Source organism: Schistocerca piceifrons, chromosome 1 (assembly GCF_021461385.2).
Source record: "Schistocerca piceifrons isolate TAMUIC-IGC-003096 chromosome 1, iqSchPice1.1, whole genome shotgun sequence".
Classification (NCBI taxonomy): domain Eukaryota; kingdom Metazoa; phylum Arthropoda; class Insecta; order Orthoptera; family Acrididae; genus Schistocerca; species Schistocerca piceifrons.
Window position 1 is genome coordinate 400623865 of NC_060138.1, and position 25944 is coordinate 400649808.

At 39.9% G+C, this 25944-nt stretch overlaps 1 protein-coding gene across 2 annotated transcripts in view; it reads right to left on the minus strand.

Annotated features, from left to right (window-relative positions):
- Nucleotides 1-19020: 19020 nt before the first annotated feature.
- The window catches only part of LOC124787904 (pleckstrin homology domain-containing family D member 1-like), a 167078-nt gene continuing 160154 nt past the window's right edge, over nucleotides 19021-25944 (minus strand). For both annotated transcript variants that reach the window (XM_047254897.1, XM_047254889.1), the window contains exon 12: nucleotides 19021-22950. In XM_047254897.1, coding sequence (XP_047110853.1) covers nucleotides 22871-22950 — 80 coding nt within the window. In that variant the 3' untranslated portion in view covers nucleotides 19021-22870. The remainder of the gene's footprint in view (nucleotides 22951-25944) is intronic.

Genomic DNA, 25944 nt, shown 5'->3' on the forward strand with positions numbered 1-25944 from the left:
TGAGTTGTAGACAGGCACAATGAAAGGACTTTACACATTTAGCTTTCAACCAGAGCCTTCTTGAGAAAGAAAAACACATGATTTGGGCAATGAAGGGGGAGAGCAAGGTACAGGTGGTAAGGGGGGGAGGAGTCAGCAGTGCCTGGTGGAGCATGAAGCATGCAGGGACTAGATGGTAGCCAGATAAGGCTGCCAGGTGCAGCATTGGGAGGTGGAGGGTAGAATGGGGAGAGGAAAAGGTGAGGGGCAGAAAAGGGAAAAGAGACCAGAGGGTGCACTGGCAGAGAGAGGCACACATTGAGCATGAGGGGACATACACTGGGAGGAGGTGTGGGACAGAGGCATCAGAAACTGCTGGATGGAGATTGCGGGAACAGTAGGTTATTGTACATTGGGGCCGGGATGATTTCAGAAACAGAGGATGTGTTGTAAGAATAACTCTCATCTGTGTAGGCAACCATTGAAATCAAGCATGTAATATTCATCTGAATGTTGTGCCTCAGTATGATCCATTTTACTCTTGGCCACAGTTTAGCAGTGGCTGTTCATCCTGGTGGGCAGCTGGTTGGTAGTCATACCAATATAAAAAGCTGTGCAATGATTGCAGCAGAGCGGGCATATGACATGGCTGCTTTCACAGGTAGCCCAGCCTCTTCTTTAAAAGTCTCTAGTGTTGTTCCTTTTACAGTCTGAATCCATTTCTTCTAATCTGTCTGTGTCATATTTTCTTTTCACTGATCTGATAATTTTTGCTGTTTTTTTCCTTTCTTCTTTAAACTCTTCCCAGTATTTATGTTTCTTATTACTGTTCCATTTTTTCCATGCCTTTAGTCGACTGTCAATTGCTTCATCGCACAGCCCATTCCACCATCTGTGTCCTGGTATTCTTCATGGTTGTCCCAGTTCTTTAAGTGACTCTAGCATTGTTTCTTTAATTTCTTCCCAATCATCAATTTTTGTTGTGTTTAATATGTCACAGAATTTGTACTGATTTCGTGTGAGAAATTTAGTGTTTACTCTTGGAAATCTTTTTGGTTTTGGTTTATGTTTGTTCAGTTGCAATATGGTCTTTATTTCAGTCAGATAATGGTTTGAGTCTATGTTTAGGCACTTCCTCACTCTGACATCCAAGATTTCCTTGTATTTACAAGTCGTTATTGCCACATGGTCTAATTGATATTCGCCTTGATTTGGATTTGGTGATACCCACGTTTTTTTTTTTTTTTTTTTATTCTTTCTTACAAATTTCCAGAAAAATGTCAGCATTAGTTTTAGGTTAAATTGCTTACAAAAGTCTATGAGTCTTTCCCCATTTCTGTTGGTTCTTTCAAATCTCCAACTACTGATTTAAATTTTATTTCTTTGCCAGCTTGTGCATTAAAGTCTCCTACTAAAATTGTGATATGTTATTTTGGTAATTTGGATATTTACTATTCTGGCATTTTCCAAAAATCTTCCACTTTTTCAACATTTGTTCTGTTATGTTGGTTGACAGGTGCATGTGCGTTTATAATGGTGTAACGTTTAGTGCCTGACTTGACTGTCAGAAATGAAATTTGTTCTGATGGGGAGCTAAAGTTAGTTATTGATTCCGTAAGTTGGTGTTTGACCATAAATGCTGTCCCTAATATAGTCGTAATATGTGAATTTTTAATGGCTGGTTTTCCTTTCCTGTACCCACCTATCTCAAATGCATTTTCATCCAGATACCTTGTTCCTTATAGTGTTAATGTAAGTATGTTGCATTGATTGAGAGCATCCATAAGGTGTTTTAGTTTTCCAACTTTCATAAGTGCGTTGAGGTTCAGAGTCCCCAGTAGGTGTTTTTTCTTGGATCTTATCTTTGAAGAAGTTCTGGGAAGCTCCAACTTTTCCTTACATGATGTTCTAGGCTCTCCAGAATCCAAAGGCCTAGTAGCATCAACATTAATAGTAATGGAAGATTGGTTACTTCCTGGAGTAACTTTCCTTTTGAAATTTACCTTCATGTCTTAGGTTAAAGTTAAGTTTTGGGAAAGGTAGTTGAACCTTTCCATGATCAAAATTCAAGCATTAAGTGAGGCCGCCACTAACATGTGGAACAGACGTCTTTTGTAGCTGCCTTCTGTGGGAACAGATGCTACAGTCTTGTGATTTTTATACAAAAGCCTGCCTCTTCTGCCAATTTCCCCCCTCCCCCCTCCCCCCTCCCAAGTGCGAGGAAGAGGCAGGATCATACTCTTTTGAGACAATGGTCTACATGATTTGCAATTATCTAGCCCCTCCATTTTTTTTATGGCATCTGCAGAATTTTCCCCAGAACATAATCCCATACTGGAGGTGAGATTGTATGACTGCATAATATACACACTGAAGAGTGTTGCAGTTGGTACAATTTTTTAATGTCCACAACACAAAACAAGAAGTACTTAATTTTTTATTCATTTGCTCAATATGTACTTTCCATTTCAAGTTGTCTTGTAGATAAGTCCAAGAAATTTGGTGCAGGTTGTTTAGGTAATTGTCTGTCCATATAGCTCTAGACTGTGTGACAAAGCAAGCAGGGATCTTTTTTACTTCCTTTCTTGTTTTGCCATCTGCCTCCTAAAAATTCATTTTTGCATTTTGACAAATTACCATTAAGATACATGAACATAATCTGCATTTTCATAAAAGAGAAAGGTTGGCTCTCAGTCTTAAAGAATAGACCACCAAATCTAATTTTGTGCTTAGTTTTACATATGTAATTGATTTTCTAATTTATTTCAACTATTCCCAGTGAATACTTTTGCTATAGGATGAAATCAGTAATTGTTTCATAACTTAAATTCTATTGTTGACTTACAAGCAAATATAAATTCTGTAATAAAGATAAACATTTCCAAAAAGAATCACTATGATTCTTAATGTATTTATTTGGCTCTGTTCGTAAACAATTAAGCAAAGCCAGCTCTTAATGAATTCCAACGTAATTACCAGTTTAGTCAAAAGTATTGTTTGTGTAACTGTATCAGTTAATTTCATCATTTAAACAAATAATTCAGCTTAACCCTCATGGTATAGGAAACTGTTAAAAACCACAAATTTTTCGATGTATTCAGTTAATTTAATGATTTAGATTTTAATTGTTATTAAGTAAACATCAAACAATGTATAGTTTCAGTACCTATTATTGTGATGATTTATAAAGGCCCAATTTTTGGTCTCGAGACAGTCAGTCCACAGCCAATTTTCAGACAAGCATGCTTAGATCAACAACAATGCGTCAACTTAAACGTGAAATAATTGTAACACAAATTGGCCATGTGTTAAAACAATGACAGTGTCTGTTCAATTTATTTAAATGACTGTTAAATGTTTGGTTAGGTTTTTACTGCTCATAGAAGTTCAACTGCAAACTATTGTAGCAATATGCTGAAGTGTGGCTGCAAACTATTAATGAGGCTTACTGAAAGTTAAACAATAGTGCACTGGCCATATAACTGTGTATTATTGGGGGAAGGGGGTGGGGGAGGAGGGGGGGGGGGGGTTGAACAGTAAAAGTAAAGAACAACTATGAAATACAACTGTGCAATTGTTGGCTACATCATTTATAGTGGTCAGTGTGGACCTTCCACTCCCCATTTTTAAGCCAGTATCACAACGCAGAACATCGACACCGAGCACCATCAACGAAGAAATAAAACAGGTGATCATCATAACTGGGTGATATCAGATTTTTTGTTTGAGCTGTGTGTATAACCATAGCTACAGTTTTTCCTTATGTTTGTTATTAAGTCATTGTTATCAAAGTAACATGTTAGCCTGTCAGTGCCTTCTCATATGTTTTTACAAGGTTTTCTGTAATTATAACGCTTTATCATCAGCATACTGAAATATTTTACTGCTGTCATTGGTTATTTTTAGATAATTTACATAGAATAAGAACAGAACATGACCCATTACTGATCCCAGTGGCACACCATATTTAACAGTCAGTCGCTTGGGGTTATCCCTTTCCCGATCTATTTCCACATATTGTTCCCTGTTCTTAAGATAAGAGCTGAGCCAGTTGTTAGCTGTTCCTCTGATGCCAAGATTATCCAGCTTGTATAGCAATTTATCATGATTTATGGCGTCAAATGCCTTTGACAAATGTAAAAAATATGCCCATGGTAAGTTTTTTGTTGTCTAATTCTAACAACGCCTAAAATAGAAGGGAGTGAACTGCTGATTTGGTTGAACAGTTTGCTCTAAATCCATGTTGAGAATCTGACAGAATGCCATTAACCTCCAAGAAGTCTGTTAGTGCCTTATTGAAGAGCCTTTCTTATATTTTTGGGAAAACAGACAAAAGTGCCAATGGTCTGTAGTTCTTGTGCATTTGCTTTACTTTTGCTATTTTCATACACAAAGGAAAAGTTCCTATAGTGAAAGATCGTTTACATAGGTGAGTTAACGGCTCAGTAATTAGGTCCCCAGATTTCTTTACAATAAAAGCAGGTATATCATCTACTCATGCAGCTTGTTTTATTTTGAGACTTTTTATTGTGAGCTGTACTTCTTCTACATTTGTTGGGTACAAAAACATTGATTTCCTTGAGACTTTCTTTCCCTGTTTCTGTATGCTGTTTTCTATTGGAGTTCTGTTGAAGTAGTTCCTCTGTCAAAAATAAGACAATGGAAAATTGATGATCAAATGTAACAATATTATGAAAAGGAAAGTTGCATCTAGGTCTATTAGAGGGGTATGAGCCATGAAGTACGGGTTTGGGAGCAGGGGTTGCTTAGGGAAGGATGAGCATATTGTGTGGATCAGTGGACGGTAGAATACCACTGTGGGAAGGATAGTGATGAAGCCATTTCTCATTTCAGGGCATGACAAGAGGTAGTCAATACCCTGGCGGAGAATGTAATTCAGTTGCTCCAGTCCTGGGTGGTACTCAGTTAAGAAGGGAATGCTCCTCTGTGGCTGGACAATGGGACTTTGGGAGGTGGTGGGAGACTGGAAAAATAAGGCATGAGAGATTTGTCTTTGTACAAGGTTGGGAGGTTAATTACAGGATCCCACATGCCCCCTCATAGCTGACAAAAGCTGTCTCGCAGCCCTACTACACTTACCCCACCCTCCAAAACTCCCTCCCACCATCACAATGAATTCAGAACCTAATCAGACCTGTAACACAATCATGAACCTTTGCTCCAAAGCCTTAGCTCCACTGAATATCAGTCCTTTCCAGAGGCCTCACCTTTTGCCCCTCCCAAATTCAATCATGCATCAATCAGCCCGGAAGTTTTAACTGAAGACATACATGGCTTGTTAAAGATCTTCTCTCCTCCTCCCTGTCCCTACAATGGAAACACATTTTTGCCACCAATGCTAACAATCACACTCAGCCTCAGACGAATATTGAACCCCAGAATTTTTTAACCTTAAACCTTGCCTCACCATCATTTCCCAAATCCCTCAAAGATATGTATACACAAATAAAAAAATGTTGCATCATCTTGGTTTTGAGAGTTCTGGAACCTGTACAGAAAATTGGAATAGAGATCAACGTAAGCATTATTTCCGCCCTTTTTACTGCTCATGAAAACCGCACATTGCATGTTGTACCACCATACAGCAAGACCTTGAGAGGTGGTGGTCCAGACTGCTGTACACATCAGTACCTCTAATACCCAGCAGCACATCCTCTTGCATTGATGCATGCCTATATTTGTTGACGTACTATCCACAAGTTCATCATGGCAGTGTTGGTCAAGACTGTACCACTCCTCAATGGCGGTTTGACGTAGATCCCTCAGAGTGGTTGGTGGGTCACATCATCCATAAACAGCCCTTTTTGATCTATCCCAGGCATATTTGGTGGGGTTTATGTCTGGAGAACATGCTGGCCACTCTAGTCGAGCAATGTCGTTATCCAGAAGGAAGTCATTCACAAGATGTGCGTGCACGATGGGGGCATTAATTGTCATCCATGAACAGAAATGTCTCGCCAATATGCTGCCAATATCGTTACACTATTGGTCAGAGGATGACATTCACATATCTTACAGCAATTACGGCGCCTTCCATGACCACCAGCGGCGTATCGGCGTATGTTGGCCGCACATAATGCCAGCCCAAAACAACAGGGAACATCCACTTTGCTGCATTTACTGGACAGTGTGTCTAAGGCGTTCAGTCTGACTGGGTCGCCTCCAAACACATCTCCAATGACTGTCTAGTTGAAGGCATATGCAGCACTCATTGATGAGGAGTACATGATGCCAATCCTGGGCAGTCCATTCGGCATGTTGTTGGACCCATCTGTACTGCACTGCGTGGTGTAGTGGTTGCAAAGATGGACTTTGCCATGGCCATCGGGAGTGAAATTTCGCAGCCTATTGCACGCATTTTGAGTCATAACATGACATCCTGTGGCTGCACGAAAAGCATTATTCAACATGGTGGCATTGCTGTCAGGGTTCCTCCGAGCCATAATCTGTAGGTAGCAGTCATCCACTGCAGTAGTAGCCTTTGGCAGCCTGAGCGAGGCTTGTCATCAACAGTCTCTGTCTCTCTATATCTCCTCCATGTCCAAACAACATCGCTTTGGCTCACTCCAAGATGCCTGGGTACTTCCCATGTTGAGAGCCCTTCCTGGCACAAAGTAACAATGCAGATGCAATTGAACCACAGTATTGACCGTCTAGACATGACTGAACTACAGACAATATGAGCCGTGTACCACCTTTCTAGTGGAATGACTGGAACTGATCAGCTTTCAGACACTCTCTGTCTAATAGGCACTGCTCATGCATGGCTGTTTGCATCTTTGGGCGGGTTTAGTGACATCTGTGAACAGTCAAAGGGACTGTGTCTGTGATACAATATACACAAAAAAATGGTTCAAATGGCTCTGAGCACTATGGGACTTAACATCTGTGGTCATCAGTCCCCTAGAACTTAGAACTACTTAAACCTAACTAACCTAAGGACATCACACACATCCATGCCCAAGGCAGGACTTGAACCTGCGACCGTAGCGGTCACGTGGTTTCGGACTGAAGCGCCTAGAACCGCACAGCCACACCGGCCGGCACAATATCCACAGTCAACATCTATCTTCAGGAGGACTGGAAATCGGGGTGATGCAAAACGTTTTTTGATGTGTGTATATCATAACCATGAGCCATGGACCTTGCCATTGGTGGGGAGGCTTGCGTGCCTCAACGATACAGATAGCCGTACCGTAGGTGCAACCACAATGGAGCGGTATCTGTTGAGAGGCCAGACAAACGTGTGGTTCCTGAAGAGGGGCAGCAGCCTTTTCAGTAGTTGCAGGGGCAACAATCTGGATAATTGACTGGTGTGGCCTTGTAACACTAACCAAAACGGCCTTGCTGTTCTGGTACTGCGAACAGCTGAAAGCAAGGGGAAACTACAGCTGTAATTTGTACCGAGGGCATGCAGCTTTACTGTATGATTAAATGATGATGGCATCCTCTTGGGTAAAATATTCCGGAGGTAAAATAGTCCCCCATTCGGATCTCCAGGCGGGGACTACTCAAGAGGAAATCGTTATCAGGAGAAAGAAAACTGCCATTCTACGGATCAGAGCGTGGAATGTCAGATCCCCTCATCAGGCAGGTAGGTTAGAAAATTTAAAAAGGGAAATGGATAGGTTAAAGTTAGATATAGTGGGAATTAGTGAAGTTTGGTGGCAGGAGGAACAAGACTTTTGGTCAGGTGAATACAGGCTTATAAATACAAAATCAAATAGGGGTAATGCAGGAGTAGGTTTAATAATGAATAAAAAAATAGGAGTACAGGTAAGCTACTACAAACAGCATAATGAATGCATTATTGTGGCCAAGATAGACACAAAGCCCACGCCTAATACAGTAGTACAAGTTTATATGCCAACTAGCTCTGCAGATGATGAAATTGATAAAATGTATGATGAGATAAAAGAAATTATTCAGGTAGTGAAGGGAGACGAAAATTTAATTGTCATGGGTGACTGGAATTCGAGAGTAGGAAAAGGGAGAGAAGGAAACATAGTAGGTGAATATGGATTGAGGCTAAGAAATGAAAGAGGAAGCCGGCTGGTAGAATTTTGCACAGAGCATATCTTAATCATAGCTAACACTTGGTTCAAGAATCATGAAAGAAGGTTGTATACATGGAAGAATCCTGGAGATACTAGAAGGTATCAGATAGATTATATAATGGTAAGACAGAGATTTAGGAACCAGGTTTTAAATTGTAAGACATTTCCAGGTGCAGATGTGGACTCTGACCACAATCTATTGGTTATGAACTGTAGATTAAAACTGAAGAAACTGCAGAAAGGTGGGAATTTAAGAAAATGGGACCTGGACAAACTGACTAAACCAGAGGTTGTACAGAGTTTCAGGGAGAGTATAAGGGAACCATTGACAAGAATGGGGGAAAGAAATACCGTAGAAGAAGAATGGGTAGCTTTGAGGGATGAAGTAGTGAAGGCAGCAGAGGATCAAGTAGGTAAAAAGACGAGGACTAATGGAAATCCTTGGGTAACAGAAGAGATATTGAATTTAATTGATGAAAGGAGAAAATATAAAAACGCAGTAAATGAAGCAGGCAAAAAGGAATACAAACATCTCAAAAATGATATTGACAGGAAGTGCAAAATGGCTAAGCAGGGATAGCTAGAGGACAAATGTAAGGATGTAGAGGCTTATCTCACTAGGGGTAAGATAGATGCTGCCTACAGGAAAATTAAAGAGACCTTTGGAGAAAAGAGAACCACCCATATGAATATCAAGAGCTCAGATGGAAACCCAGTTCTAAGCAAAGAAGGGAAAGCAGAAAGATGGAAGGAGTATATAGAGGGTCTATACAAGGGCGATGTACTTGAGGACAATATTATGGAAATGGAAGAGGATGTAGATGAAGATGAAATGGGAGATACGATACTGTGTGAAGAGTTTGACAGAGCACTGAAAGACCTGAGTCGAAACAAGGCCCCGGCAGTAGACAACATTCCATTGGAACCACTGACAGCCTTGGGAGAGCCAGTCCTAACAAAACTCTACCATCTGGTGAGCAAGATGTATGAGACAGGTGAAATACCCTCAGACTTCAAGAAGAATATAATAATTCCAATCCCAAAGAAAGCAGGTGTTGACAAATGTGAAAATAACGAACTATCAGTTTAATAAGTCACGGCCGCAAAATACTAATGCGAAATTCTTTACAGACAACTGGAAAAACTGGTAGAAGCCGACCTCGGGGAAGATCAGTTTGGATTCCATAGGAATGTTGGAACACGTGAGGCAATACTGACCCTGCGACTTATCTTAGAAGAAAGATTAACGAAAGGCAAACCTACATTTCTAGCATTTGTAGACTTAGAGAAAGCTTTTGACAATGTTGATTGGAATACTCTCTTTCAAATTCTGAAGGTGGCAGGGGTAAAATACAGGGAGCGAAAGGCTATTTACAATTTGTACAGAAAGCAGATGGCAGTTATAAGAGTCGAGGGGCATGAAAGGGAAGCAGTGGTTGGGAAGGGAGTGAGACAGGGTTGTAGCCTATCCCCGATGTTATTCAATCTGTATATTGAGCAAGCAATAAAGGAAACAAAAGAAAAGTTCGGAGTAGGTATTAAAATCCATGGAGAAGAAATAAAAACTTTGAGGTTCGCTGATGACATTGTAATCCTGTCAGACACAGCAAGGGACTTGGAAGAGCAATTGAACGGAATGGACAGTGTCTTGAAAGGAGGGTATAAGATGAACATCAACAAAAGCAAAACGAAGATAATGGAATGTAGTCGAATTAAGTTGGGTGATGCTGAGGGAATTAGATTAGGAAATGAGACACTTAAAGTAGTAAAGGAGTTTTGCTATTTGGGGAGCAAAATAACTGATGATGGTTGAAGTAGAGAGGATATAAAATGTAGACTGGCAATGGCAAGGAAAGCGTTTCTGAAGAAGAAAAATTTGTTAACATCGAGTATAGATTTAAATGCCAGGAAGTAATTTCTGAAAGTATTTGTATGGAGTGTACCCATGTATGGAAGTGAAACGTAGACAATAAATAGTTTAGACAAGAAGAGAATAGAAGCTTTCAAAATGTGGTGCTACAGATAAGTGCTGAACATTAGATGGGTAGATCACATAACTAATGAGGAGGCATTGAATAGAATTGGGGAGAAGAGGAGTTTGTGGCACAACTTGACGAGAAGAAGGGACTGGTTGGTAGGACATGTTCTGAGGCATCAAGGGATCACAAATTTATCATTGGAGGGCAGCGTGGAGGGTAAAAATCGTAGAGGGAGACCAAGAGATGAATACACTAAGCAGATTCAGAAGGATGTAGGCTGCAGTACATACTGGGAGATGAAGAAGCTTGCACAGGATAGAGTAGCATGGAGAGCTGCAAAAAAAACCAGTCTCAGGACTGATGACCACCACAACAACAACAATATCATAATAATAAGTTATTTTGTACCAGCGATAATGTTGGGACACAAACAAAACAATTAGAGATATGCTCTTCAGTTGATTAATTTCTGTATCTTCACCTGTTTGTCTCTATAAGTGGTAGCAAGTGGATGTATTATGAGTTCTGCCAGGTTAATATTGTTCAAAAAAAGTATTCTAACCGTATGTTAAAGAAGTGTTTTAAAAGTTATTATGAAGATGCAACTTATGTATGGCTATTTATATAATTATATGAATTAATAGAGGGAAACATTCCACGTGGGAAAAATATATCTAAAATATTGGTAAGTCACATCATCTTTGTTTTTAGATATATTTATATAATTATCCGCATCTGTTCATCATTTCACCTGTGCTGAGAATCCTGCATCAAGAGGATTGAAGCAGACAAGAAGAATTTGCATGAGCAGAGGAGGGGTGATCCAGAACCAATATTGTCATACCAAACTCTATGCACACTAGCGGTAAGAGGAAAAAGAAGTACATAAATTTAAATGACAAATGATCATCTAAAAATGTATCGAATATTGAAGGTCTGTTGATATTAAAGCCAGTTAAAGTTCACCACTCAGGATATGTGTACCTTCCAAATTCTTTCAATTATTCTTTAGAATTTTTTAATTATTCAAGCAGCAATTATTAATCAGTTTCCATTATATATTATGACCTCCCCAATTCTAGCCACAATTCAAAAGAACTGCAGTCCACCGTCTAACAACTGATTCTGACCTTTTAATCCTATCTGGAGACAAAAGCTTCACCACTTTAGTTTTGAACTGCAAGGATTACCTGTCAGAAGAACTCCGCCAGCTGTCAGATACTTCCACCTACAAACCTTGCCACTATAACCATAATCCAGAAATCCAGCAGCATCTCCAGCCACTCCGCACAGCCTTAGGCCTATCCCAGAATCTTTCCCCAGAGTCCATCTCTCTGCTCACCCCTACAGCTCCCCGCATTCCTACCTTCTACATGCTTCCTAAACTCCATAATCCCAACCAACCAGGAATCCCCATTGTGGCCGGTTCAACCTATTACCAGGAACCTACCATCCTACTGAAAAGATATCAATCATTTCCTCCAATAACTTAACACAGTCCCTGGCCTTTTACCACACAGTGCCCCGCTACTCACTATTAATGCCATCTCCCTTCACACTAACATCCCTAATGCCCATGGCCTTACCGCTATTGAACACTACCTTTCCCAACTCCTGATTGATTCCAAACCAACAACCTCCTTCCTAGTTGCCATGACCAGCTGTATCCTCACTCATAGTTACTTCTCCTTTGAAGGCATTAGCTACAAACAAATCCAGGGTATGGCTATAGGCACCTGGATGGGACCATCCAATGCCAATTTTTTCATGGGCCATCTAGAGGAACCCCAGAATCCTAAATCTCTCACCTAATCCAGACTCATTGATGACATCTTTGCAATCCAGATTGAGTGTGAGGACACCCTATCCTCATTCCTCCAGAACCTCAACAACTTCCCCCCCACCCCCCCTCCCACGCCTTATTTGCTTCACCTGATCCTACTCAACCCAACAGGCCACCTCCCTAGATATTGACCTCCACCTCAAAGGTGGCTACTACATAAGTACCTCTGCTCATATCAAACCCACTAACCACCATCAATACCTCCATACAGCCTAGCCACCTGTGGTCATCGCATCTGCTGTGATGATCGGTGGTTTCAGTTGCCTGAGAATGCAGTCGTGTGTGTGTGAGTTGCATTTGTGTGTGTGTGTGTGTGTGTGTGTGTGTGTGTGTGTGTGTGTGTGTGTGCGCAAGTGTATGTGTGCATATGTGCACGCGTGTGTGTCATCTATTTTTGGTGACGGCCTTACTGGCCGAAAGCTTAATTCGTGACAGTCTTTTTATTTTGCCTACCTCCGACTCAGCATCTATGCGATCTCTTGTCGCCTTACAAACCTCACTGCATGCTCTACATATGAGCCACACCGTATCAATCACCTCAGCCACACACAACAATTGACTACTAGGCCACAATGATTGTTGGTGCAGTGTCTTATCTCCCACATTATTCCCACCAGTATCACTAATCCTAACCTTCAAATTGATTTTTTTTCCTCCACCCTGGATTCTTGCTCCTTCCATCTGTGTCAGTACAAAAAAGTTTCCTTATCCCTAGCCAGTACACAGTCCCACATTCTGTTCACTCGTCATTGCTTGGCTCATGGAATCCCCACAAATGGCTTTACCATCAAATTACCCATCTCCGGCTGCCACCCCTTCTTCCTCAGTGACCTCCAGCTCTTCAGCTTCCACCAATCCTTAGCCCTCACCAACATAGTCCTACCATATCAACCAAGTGCAAACTTACTTGCAGTACCTTCTCTCCATCTGCAAAATTCTCCTTCTATGAAATTCCAAATTCTTGGACCCAAACACACAATGAAGCTCTTGCCCTACAGAAAGTAGAGCAACATGCACAACACCACCTTAAAAATTGTCCACCCTGCTCACTTCTTACTCTCAACCTTGGAGTACCACTGTCCACTACATCTAAAATACCCTCCAAACCTCCCACACATCCCCTCATAGCTGACAAACCCTGTCTCACAGACCTACTACATTTACCCCATCCTCCATAACTCTCTCCCCCAACACACAGAGTCCAGAACCTAAACAGATCCATAACACAGTCATGAACCTTTCCTCCAGAAGCCTCAGCTCCACCGAAATATCAGTCTTTTCCAAAGGCCTCACCTTTTACCCCTCCCAAATTAAATCATGCAGGATTTGTTAAAGACTTCTCTCCTTCTCTCTGTCCCTACAGTGGGAACACTTTTTCACCACTGATACTATCAATCACACTCAACCGAAGACGAATATAAAACCCTGCATAACTCAGTTCACTCCTCCATCTGACCATGATCCACCTCCACTGCCTCCAAATCACACTCTGTTAATTTTCCAAAATTTCTTAATCTCAAACTTTGCCTCACCATCTTTTCCCAAATCCCGCACCATGCAAACTAACCTTACATCCACAGAAAGACCTGCAGTCCACCATCTAAAAACTGATCCTAACCTTATAATCCTACCTGCAGACAAAAGCTCCACCACTTTTGTTTTGAACCGCAAGGATTACCTGGCAGAAGGACTCTGCCAGCTGTCAGATACTTCCACCCACAAATCTTGCCACAGTTACCCCATTCCAGAAATCCAGCAGGCCCTCCAGTCGTTCCTCAAATCCTTAGGCCCATCCCAGAACATCTCCCTGGAGTCCACCTCTCTGTTCACCTCTACAACTCACCACACTCCTACCTTCTGCATGCTTCCTAAGTCCATAAAGCCAACCACCCAGAAAGCCCCATTGTGGCTGGTTACTGTGCCCCACTGAAGAATCTCTGCTCTCTTAGACCAGCACCTTCAACCTATTACCAGGAACCTACTCTTGCATAGAAAAGATGCCAACCATTTCCTCCACTAACTCTCCACAGTCCCTGTCCTTTTACAACGCGGTGCCCTGCTCCTCACTATTGATGCCACCTCCATTTACACTAACACCCCTCACCCACAATAAATTCTCCTTTGAAGGCATTACCTACAAACAAATCCAGGGTATGGCTATGGCCACCTGGATGGCACCATCCTATGATAACCTCAATAACTTCTCACCCATTTGCTTCACCTGGTCCTACTCAACCCAACAAGCCACCTTCCTAGCTGTTGACCTCCACCTCAAAGATGGCTACATCACTATCTCCATCCATATCAGACCTATTAACCACCAGCAATACCTCCACTTTGACAGCTGCCACCCGTTCCATACAAAAAAGTCCCTTCCATACAGTCTAGCCACCCATGGTTGTCGCATCTGCTGTGATGATCGGACGCTCTAGAAACACAACAAGGGTCTCACTGAAGGCTGTTAGACTGTAATTATCATCCCAGCCTTGTACAAAACAAATCTCCCATGCCTTATCTTTCCAGTCTCCTGCCACCTCCCAAAGTCCCACTGTCCAGCCACAGAGTAGCATTACCCTCGTAACTCAGTACCACTCTGGACTGGAGCAACTGAATTACATTCCCCATCAGGGTTTCGACTATCTCTCATTGTGCCCTGAAATGAGAAATATCCTGCCCACTATCCTCCCCACCCCTCCCACAGTGGCATTCTGCCATCCACTGAACCACACAATATACTCGTCCATCCCTACACAACCCCTGCTCCCAACCCCTTACCGCATGGCTCATGCCCCTCTAACAGATCTAAATGCAAGACCTGTCCCATACATCCTCCCACCACCACCTACTCCAGTCCAGTCACAAACATCGCCTATCCCATCAAAGACAGGGCTACCTGTGAAACCAGTCATGTGATGTACAAGCTACGCTGCAACTATTGTGCTGCATTCTGTGTGGGTATAAGAACTAACAGACTGTCTTTCTTTATTAAAATGAAACTCCTCCAGCTGTTCTTAAGATTTTATATTAACTTGGCTAGTAGTTTCGACATTGCGTCAGTGCCATCTTCAGGACTGTACACTTTGATGAAATCAATTGTGTGTGGCTCAGTACTAGACTCCACAGTGAGACCAACATGTGCTCCACATGGATGGCAGGCAGTAACTAGTTACTGCCCGCCATCCATGTGGAGCACGTGTTGGTCTCACCGTGGGCTTGTAGTAAGGTTCATTTCAGTAGTCGTCAGAGAGCACCAGATAAGAGGCATCACCGCACTTTGGCAGCTGCTATGATGCAGGAAGCCCGTATGTTCGTATGTGTAAAACACTAAAAGATCTTACATTATGTCATAAAAGACAAAAGACAGAGGATACTGCAAGAGCATTGAATTTTTGTGAACCATACTAAAACGGCACATTTAAAGTGCACACTTAAAGAGCACATTCATATGTCCAGATTCCCAATGAAGCAGGCCTCGACCTGATAAGCTTTCCATTGTGGGTTTCGGGATGTAAATTTTCTTGGAGTACCAGTACTGTATTAACTCATTTTTTATTCTTTATTATGGCATAATGCCATATGTATTTGAAGATGAAAACACGCACTTGAAATGCAGCGAGCAGTTGAAATTAGCCAATAGTGTGAAGCTAAACACTTCATTTCAAACACATTGACTGCCTCAGCGTAAAAGATTAATAAAAACCAAATTTCTTTAGCAAACCAACAAAAATAACTTCATTGTTCTACAAGGCGATTGATGGATGGCTGTCAGAAAAGTGGAAATAAAATGAAATCTGAAACTAACAAAGTATATTAGCCTTCCGTAATTATGTGAATGTATTTTAATTCACTTGATAGCTCCTGGCCACAGAAATACATTTTATTTTCATTTGATGTGAGAGCAGTAAACGAACAGGAAACAGCATAATCACTAAATGTAAACACGGGTCACATGGAGACTAAACATTTCCCCACTATAACTCAGACTGCTCTGAGCATCAGCCCCAGATCTACAACATTTCTGAACCGGAGGAGTCTGTTACATAAAACATATACACTCCTGGAAATGGAAAAAAGAACACATTGACACCGGTGTGTCAGACCCACCATACTTGCTCCGGACACTGCGAGAGGGCTGTACAAGCAATGATCACACGCACGGCACAGCGGACACACCAGGAACCGCGGTGTTGTCCGTCGAATGGCGCTAGCTGCGCAGCATTTGTGCACCGCCGCCGTCAGTGTCAGCCAGTTTGCCGTGGCATACGGAGCTCCATCGCAGTCTTTAACACTGGTAGCATGCCGCGACAGCGTGGACCATGAACCGTATGTGCAGTTGACGGACTTTGAACGAGGGCGTATAGTGGGCATGCGGGAGGCCGGGTGGACGTACCGCCGAATTGCTCAACACGTGGGGCGTGAGGTCTCCACAGTACATCGATGTTGTTGCCAGTGGTCGGCGGAAGGTGCACGTGCCCGTCGACCTGGGACCGGACCGCAGCGACGCACGGATGCACGCCAAGACCGTAGGATCCTACGCAGTGCCATAGGGGACCGCACCGCCACTTCCCAGCAAATTAGGGACACTGTTGCTCCTGGGGTATTGGCGAGGACCATTCGCAACCGTCTCCATGAAGCTGGGCTACGGTCCCGCACACCGTTAGGCCGTATTCCGCTCACGCCCCAAAATCGTGCAGCCCGCCTCCAGTGGTGTCACGACAGGCGTGAATGGAGGGACGAATGGAGACGTGTCGTCTTCAGCAATGAGAGTCGCTTCTGCCTTGGTGCCAATGATGGTCGTATGCGTGTTTGGCGCCGTGCAGGTGAGCGCCACAATCAGGACTGCATACAACCGAGGCACACAGGGCCAACACCCGGCATCATGGTGTGGGGAGCGATCTCCTACACTGGCCGTACACCACTGGTGATCGTCGAGGGGACACTGAATAGTGCACGGTACATCCAAACCGTCATCGAACCCATCGTTCTACCATTCCTAGGCCGGCAAGGGAACTTGCTGTTCCAACAGGACAATGCACGTCCACATGTATCCCGTGCCACCCAACGTGCTCTAGAAGGTGTAAGTCAACTACCCTGGCCAGCAAGATCTCCGGATCTGTCCCCCATTGAGCATGTTTGGGACTGGATGAAGCGTCGTCTCACGCGGTCTGCACGTCCAGCACGAACGCTGGTCCAACTGAGGTGCCAGGTGGAAATGGCATGGCAAGCTGTTCCACAGGACTACATCCAGCATCTCTACGATCGTCTCAATGGGAGAATAGCAGCCTGCATTGCTGCGAAAGGTGGATATACACTGTACTAGTGCCGACATTGTGCATGCTCTGTTGCCTGTGTCTATGTGCCTGTGGTTCTGTCAGTGTGATCATGTGAGGTATCTGACCCCAGGAATGTGTCAATAAAGTTTCCCCTTCCTGGGACAATGAATTCACGGTGTTCTTATTTCAATTTCCAGGAGTGTATGTTACAGGAAATGTAAGACCTGTTATTTGGTCTTAAGTGTGCCAGAGTGCAGTGCCACCCCTCTTCGCACAGCATTCTTCTATCACATGTCACTGTATTTCGCTCCGTGGAATTGAAACATGTATATTTTGTACTGGATGCCATCAAACTATATTCACTACAGTGGAAATTAAAATGTCCTGTGGTGCCTCTCCTGCTCCCTTGTAATCAGGAGAACAAGAACTCTTCAGAAAATTTGCACTCTTTATTGCCTGTTAGCTAATAAATTTCTGTTTTGGGTGACATAAAATTAAATATAGGGTACGTAAACCCAGTAAAGACAAGAGACAAGCAATAAAGTACACATTTCTTCAATCCTTAGCTCCTAGCATTGTTTTCTCTCTACTCTTGCTACAGCTCTACATGGCGCGCTTTTCTTTCTACAAAAGAATCCATTACCTCATCAAAGTTCGTCAAACGTTTTGCTACATCGTGACACTGCTTACAACTCAGCATGAACAGCAACAGCTGTGTAGGATTGAAAGGACAGGCTTCACAGAGGTGCTGGGAGATACAAAGCCAGTCAAAGATGATGATGTTTCTTTTTAAACATAGCTCCTTGTGACCATAGAGACATACGTACCACCTCCCACAAGTCCCAGTGCACACAGTGCTTCAAAGCTTATATTCACAAGAGCAAAAATCCTGCATATGTGGCCCATTACTGGGTGAAAACTATTTGATTCAGTAATTTAGTATAGTGTTATTTGCTGTTTCCCTTTATTTCTGTTGTATTTCTGTAGTGTAATCTAAATTAGTTTACTGTTTACTTTTGTTCTGTCACTTCTTTACCTTGTGATCACCACTACTTATTTTAATGTGATAAATCTTGAAATATATAAAATTTCATCTCTCCTTCTGACATGAATTTTAAAAAAAGTGCAAAGATGTACCTAATGCTACAGTATGACCTTCATCTGATATTCTTGGAACTCTTGCTTCACTATATTGAAACAACAGGAAAAAGGTGACAAAGAGGTAGCCCCTCTATCCAAGAATAATTGCATTTGCTGTCTATTATGTATATTGTATTTCAACTGAAAGTTTATACATTCTAATTTGTTAACTTTTGCAATATACTGTTTTCTAAAATAAAAAGAAACAATCAAGGTTTCACAAAACGTACTGTATTTTACAAATGAATTGGTATTTTTTTCACAGGAATTAATTTTTATGAACATGGTGAAATGAAACGGCCACATTTTCAAATTACGGTAAATGTAAAACTACATTACTGAGCTATATATGTAGACTTAACAGTGAGTGAAATGGTTCAGAGCTCCTGCAGTGGACCACATAATACTTAGTACTTAGAGTACATGCATTTCATATTAATATTGAAGAAACTATTTCAGAACTATGCATTATTCTAAAAATTTATACAAGTACAATAACTGAAAATTGTAATGTATGTATTTAACATTACACTACAAATTCTGTATAATTCCCTAAAATCTAAACCTACCATCACTGACAGATCCAAATGTGTGAGAAAAACAAAGCAGTTTATCTGATCTTAATGTGGAATTTACCCTTCAGCTGAGAACTCATTACACTAATCTTCACAGAAAGTGCAGAAATTATGTGGTACAACGTTAAAATAAAAAGGCGTGATGTCAATATGTCTTTTCATACTGTAGTAAGAGATTTATTAATAATATATTATACACAATTATTTCAAACCATATTCCATAACTGTTACAAAAAAGTTTAACATTGCATTTTATTGTAATGTTTCATGCTCTTATAGTGTACATTATTATATACTTCTTGTAACAAGTAACAGTGAACCCCATGATAATCTGAATCTATGAATAACCAATAACAGATCAAGAGCTGAGAGGTACCAGCCTTACATCACAGAATATATCACACATAGCAATAGTCAATCAGTTTTTGAAAAAGATCAACTGTTTGACAATATGATAAAAGACATCACAATTCTTAGCACTTTAGTTATATATGGAACTCTATCACTGAAGGCACAAAGAAAGTTATTGCAAACAACTGTTCGAAGTCATTTGTTAATTACAGCACAGTACAAAGCCTATCAGTGTAATTGATTTATTTCTCTATATAAAAAAGATGAAAAGCTCAGATTTTATTTTCAAGAGAAACACATCCTATCACACCACTCATACACAGACCAGTATAGGGCAGTCAGTCATTTTTTCTTATTTTGTATGTGAATCAAAGATAAAATGGAGCAACCAATGCTGTCTTCTGTGATTACTCCAACATTGAAAGATCCTTAGAGTTTTACAATTATCAGAGGCAAAATATCAGTGACAAAATTTGAAAAGTACTGCCTAATTGTTAACTTACGTAAACAGTAAACAGCTAAAACCAAAAACAAGGGCACTTATCTCCGTGGTGCCAAATTTGTTGATCTGATCTCAGTTTTTATGTTTTGTTTTGTATTCATTGTATCAAAATGAATGTTAAAACAATTCCATGTCTTATCACATGGGTCTAGAGATAAATTACAATATTGCTAAGTAGAAAATAGCAAATCTTAGATCCCATTTCCCTAATCAACACCACCAGAGTGGGAAACAGCTGAAAATTTCAAATTCTCCATGCAACACTCCATTAGTATAAAGATATAACCTCCTCTTCAAAGAAAAGTGGGAAGAGTAAAAAAAACACAGAAGCGTGATGAGAAACGCAACATGTGGGTGATAGGAACCATAATAAGGATGTAGAGGTAGTAAATGTAGGTTTTCATTTGACTACATGGAGAAGATAACAGAAAAATAGTACTAAATAGGAATGTTCAAATAAGAAACTAAATCATGATAGGGCATGGCAGCTATGTTCTTCTAGCGTACCGGTAGTTTTGAATCACAGCACTATGAGAAAGGCTCCAAAACATTAGCTTTAGCACAAAAGTAACAATCGAATGTTAGGTGTAAACATTTTATCTCCATTCATGTATTCTTTCATCATACTCAACACATATTTATCTTCAGTTCACATACTGTATTATATATTTTCATCACAATGGAAAGTAAAGTACAGACTAACACATTATAACAATATAATAAAAATTTCATCACAATTATTTATCCATAAATGTTTTTTGCCTTCCATCTTTGACATCCAAATTTCTTTCACTAGCAACCTGTATCAATATTATCCCCTCTTTGAGTGTATTATGTGCCTCTTGATAGATATCCTGAGCAATTTATCCTTTCCTCTGTCACCTCGCAACAGTTTTTTCTTAATTTCCTCTCTTTTCAACTAGCTCTCAAAGTAACATATGTAGGTCCTTGTAACATTTTATTTTTTATTTATAAAGACTGTGTTAATTATAAGCTCATAAACTACTGCAACAAAATCACTCCACCACAAATAGCTCACATGGCTGCCAGACACTGTATGCTGCTCACAACTTTGTTCCAGCAATGAAGTGAAGTGTCAGGAAACCACAGTAACAATTTTTCTCTGTATCTAGTTAATATAACAACATTAGGATTATTATTGCAGTGTTTTAGAAGTTTGTGTCTGCATACAAAAGTAAAGTCAACTGAATGCACAAGTCATGAATACTACAACTTAGAGGGTTAATTTTTTCCTGATATTTTTGACTGGAATGTAGAAACAAATAATTTTTTTTCAGTCTTGTTGGAAATATCAGTACTTTACAATATTATTATCCATCATGTCATTTCTATAAATTTCAATATATTTCCTGTGGCATTAAATTGTTACATACCTCTCAGATACAATTTGATTCTTTTCATAATCCTGCATTCACATAAATATTCAAAACTTTAGATGCCCAAAGGATGATAGCTTCATTCACCATATATCCTCTGAGAACCATTTAAAGCACATGTAACATATTTAAACATAAAAAATATTAACAACTACAAAAATAGCTGCTCTACATCATTCACAAAGATTAAACATTTCATAATTCAATTATGGATCTAAAGACACACACTTATATCACAGGCTGTTTTATATAAATTGTCTTTTTAATATTATAATTTCAGATGATCAATACTGGAGTATTCTAAAACTCTTTACATTTATCTTTTTATGGAAACGCAAAGTATATAATCTCCCAAATTCTTAATTTCTTAAAAATATTGTTTTAGCATTGTTTAAAACATTTTTGTCATGAAATAAATGAGTTAGCACATTTACATACAGATTCACATGGAAAAGAATGTTTTACAATAATTTGATGGCAACAAAAGACCCATGAAACATGGCTGCAATATAATGGTACAGATGAAAGTTATTTTATGAGGAACAATTAATTATTGTTGTCAGAAACAGGCTTACATTTATATGATGTTTCCACTTTTCAACTTGAGATACATAGTTTGCATCATATTCTTTCAGGTTGTAGATCATATCACAGTGGAAGGAAAATTAATTTTTCAATCACAACTGCAAGAGGCCTTCATTGGAGTATGTAAGGACAACTTAAAGGCCACTTGCAATAGTTGTCAAAATGTAGATTTACTTTACAAAATGACATAATAAACAACATAGAAGAATTTTATCAAAACTGACTTTGGTCATGTAAGCCTATGCACATACATCTTTACAAAATATTTCATAAAACTGATAAATAAATTCTCACAAAGAAAAGTCTACAACACAGCCATAATGGAATGTATCAGCAGAATTACCTTTTAAATATGATGTGAAAGGGTAATACTTCTAGTGGAGCACTTGTGTTCAGGCAAAATGCTCACATAGTTATAGAGAAGCACGTAGAATGTATTAACCTTTGTACTGTGGATCATTAATATTTTTGATGAAATGTACTATGGAAACTACAAAAGAAGAGACAAAAGAAAATACTGGGTAAGGGCTGAATGCCAAAGAATATAAAAGACATGGGCATCCAATATAAATCCTAGACGTGGAGTGGCTTGATCTAGGACAGAAAGGAAACAATGAAGTTACTTCCAGTCGAACCCACACAGAAAGTGTGCATCAATATGTTGGTGATGGTTGCGAGTAAAGGTATGAGAAACCATTCACTAATATTTCATACCTTCACTAAATGCTTGAACTTGCCTGACAGTAATAAAGATAACAAGAAGGTAAGCATGAATGAAACAGTGTCCTCAACTTGTGGTAAACTACGTTCGTATACTTAACAGTTTAGAATAGAACCATTATAAGATACCCAACACTGAGATGTCAAAAATGGCATTAAGTTAGCAAATCACTATAGGACTGCAATTTCACCAGCTGCAATTTGTTATTTTTATAGTCTGAACATGCCTCACATTCTTCCTAATATCTACTAAGTACCAACCAAAGACATGGAATAACAAACTAAAATAAAAAGTTCCAGAATCCACAAAAATAAAAATAACAGATCTTCATCATAAATCTTTGTAGCTATATTTACACAATTGCTCTCTCTCTCTCTCTCTCTCTACTGGTAAAGTAGCAACAAAAGAGAAAATAAAATGCAACACAGTTCATCACTTTTATCATGTCTAAGTGCTACCATCTGCTTTGGGCCTTGATAAAGAATCTTCTTCTTGTCCATCTGAGCTGGTTGAATTTCTGAAATAGCCTGCAAAATATAAAGTGCTGTCACTCATGCACTAACAAATATGTTAATATTTGCATTACAGTATCATGTTACTGTCAAAATAAAAATTTCATTGTTTTACAGACTTATTTTGTCAGTTAAGCATGTTTTCTTATGTACCAATTACAATCTTCTACTTGCAACCCCGGATCAACTCAATCGAAATAAATGAAATAGCATGTTGATGACAGTGGTTCTTTTTGCTAGTGTGTGCCTAGTTGTCAATAAAGTACCAAGCAATAGATTTCTGTGTTTCATTGCCCCACAAAATAAATAAATAAATAAATCCTCTTCATTGCTTTACATGTTTAAGTCATTACCTTCCCAAATTCCCAAAAATAGCTTCCTGGCATTCACTCAACCTCTGTAGTATACTGGTAAGGCTATACAACATACCTTCCTGTTCTGATTCCATACAACATACATTTCTTACACTGTAAAAAACTCATCATGCAAAATTTGTATTCTACAGCTTCAACTCTGAAAAATGAAGCTGTCGTCATCTAGGAAGAAGAGTGTGTCCATGGCATACTAATCATTAAGATGTTAAAGAAAGGGCAAGAACTGAAGGAGTCAGCAGAAGGGAGTGCTACCTGTCAATTTAGCTAGGGTTAATCAACCCAAGTTAACTGTTGTGTTTTCAAATGCAACACTTTCCTGGTAACAAGTAGTTTCATATTTAGTGATAGACAATAAATCTACTAATATAAACTGCTCAGTCTTACGGTATTGATGTTCTTGTCTTTCAATTTAGTGAAAATATAACACACAATTACAGGAAATAAGCTCTTGTGGGTAAGCACTACTTCTGCTGATCCCTACAACTAGTCACTGAGAATGGTGAAGCAAATATCCTATTTCATGTGAGAGATTGAAGCTACGATCTAAAAAGCAGCCTGAAAACATCACAGAATCACATCTTTCACAAACTGTCAGTTCAACACCTCATCGAGTTGTCAGTGCACTCAGTTTATCGGACCATTTCCGGAGTGGGGTGAGAGTGAGGGGTGGTCCAAATGGCAACTTGTTGGGCCATGTTAGCGTCTGTCTACTTTCTGTGTTGTTTGACCCGCAGCAGACGTGCAGCTTTATGCGCCACTGTGGGCGACAGCCTTTTGTAAGGTACCTGACTTCAAATGTCAGTAGCGTACAGCTTCTTCTGCAATGTTCCCTCGAAAACTGGTCGAGATGTACCCACATCCGATGACAGCAGCTATATTTGTAAGATTTGAATCCAACTGTCACTGATGAGGCATCTCCAGTTACTGTCAGTTGAGATGTTTTTATATCTGCTGTTCTTATGTCATGTTACATACCTGTTAGTGGTATGTCATTCCTTGTAGATAGGTTAGACAGTGTATATTGAGATACCAGCAAATTACACAACTTCATTTGCGGTGTGGTCATATGGGTACATCCAAACAAGATGACTCCTTTCTGCCATTCTGTCCCATCTTCACATCAGCCCACCTTCCTGTTCTGATTCCATACAAACAACTAGTATATGCTCACCACTTTACTGCCACAGTTTATGCCAACAGTGGAGGGTCACATGACTGCCCAGTACCAGTACTACACTACTCCAGCACTCCAAAGTGACTAGTGTGCTCTAGTAAAAATAGAATCAAGATTTTTTCTGGAGAGCTTCTGGCACTAATTGAAGTTCCAGGATGCAAATAATAAATAAATATGAGGAAAGGCAACCTTTCAAATGCAAACAATTATGCAATAATATTATGTGGAGCTAATGACAACCTCTTTTAAAGGTCTGTTCAGGAACCTACTCTTACTTGCTGATACATTTATTCTTTAGAGTTACTCACAGCAAATAACAAATATCAGTTTCAAATGAAGTATGCTTACATGTGAATGCAATAGAAGAGGAAAAATAAATTCCATATGGATAATGTATCCCCATCTAAGCAACAAATTAGTGTTCTTGACACAAAAATTTGAATTTGCCTACAAACGTCAGACTGTGAACTGAATATCTCCAGGAAATATAAAAACCTATATTATTAGCCAAGACCTTGATAAATTATCTAAAACCTTAGATTATTATGTCGTTCAGAAAGAACTGCTTATAGCACTTCGAGAGTGAAATATTTACCACCGCTTATAGACACACATAAAAGTGAAGGTTCATTACATTAGCTTAGCTTTGAGAACTACTAGTTTATTCAGTGGGGAAGGAGAAGAACAGGTTGGGGAAAGTTAAAAAGAAAGGGCAGGTCAATCAGACTACAGTATGAGAGGAACTCACCTGTAGTGAGGACAAAGGTAGACAAGAGACATCAGAGAGACTGAGAGTCAGAGAGAATACATACACAAGGCAGAGAGAATTGTGTACTTTTATTTTTGTATGTGTCTACTGGCAATACTAAATATTTCATCTCCTGAAACTGATTATTTCCCAGCAATTTTGTCTTATAATTAATAGTTTTCACGATAGACTTTTTCTTTTCAGTATTTGGGTTCCACTTTTCTAACCCCTTTTAGCACTGTAGGGAACAATTTTCACTGTAAATAAGCTTCTGTTGTGCATTATATAATAACCATTATTGTTTAACAGTGATCAGTATACTCACAAACATGCCGAGTATCTTATAGATTAAAATCAGCAAAATAATATAATCTGAAATAACAGGCAAATTGCAGTATTTTTAATTCAGCTAATTGAACATATGATGTTACAAATTTCACACGTGAATTTTTATAAAACATTTATTTCTTACAATATAATCTAATATAACTGGATAGGTAAAAAAATCTACTCACCAAGCAGCGGCAGGAAAACACATATATGAAAGAGCTTTCGGAGCCAGAGACTCCTTCTTCTGGCAGAAGGGTGGAGGGAAAGAAGAGAGCTGAAGGAAGAGAACTAGTGAAGTTTAGGAAAAGAGGTAGAGTTTGGAAAAGTCACCTGAAAATCTGGGTCAGGGAGACTTACCGGACAGTATGAGAAGGAAAGACTGA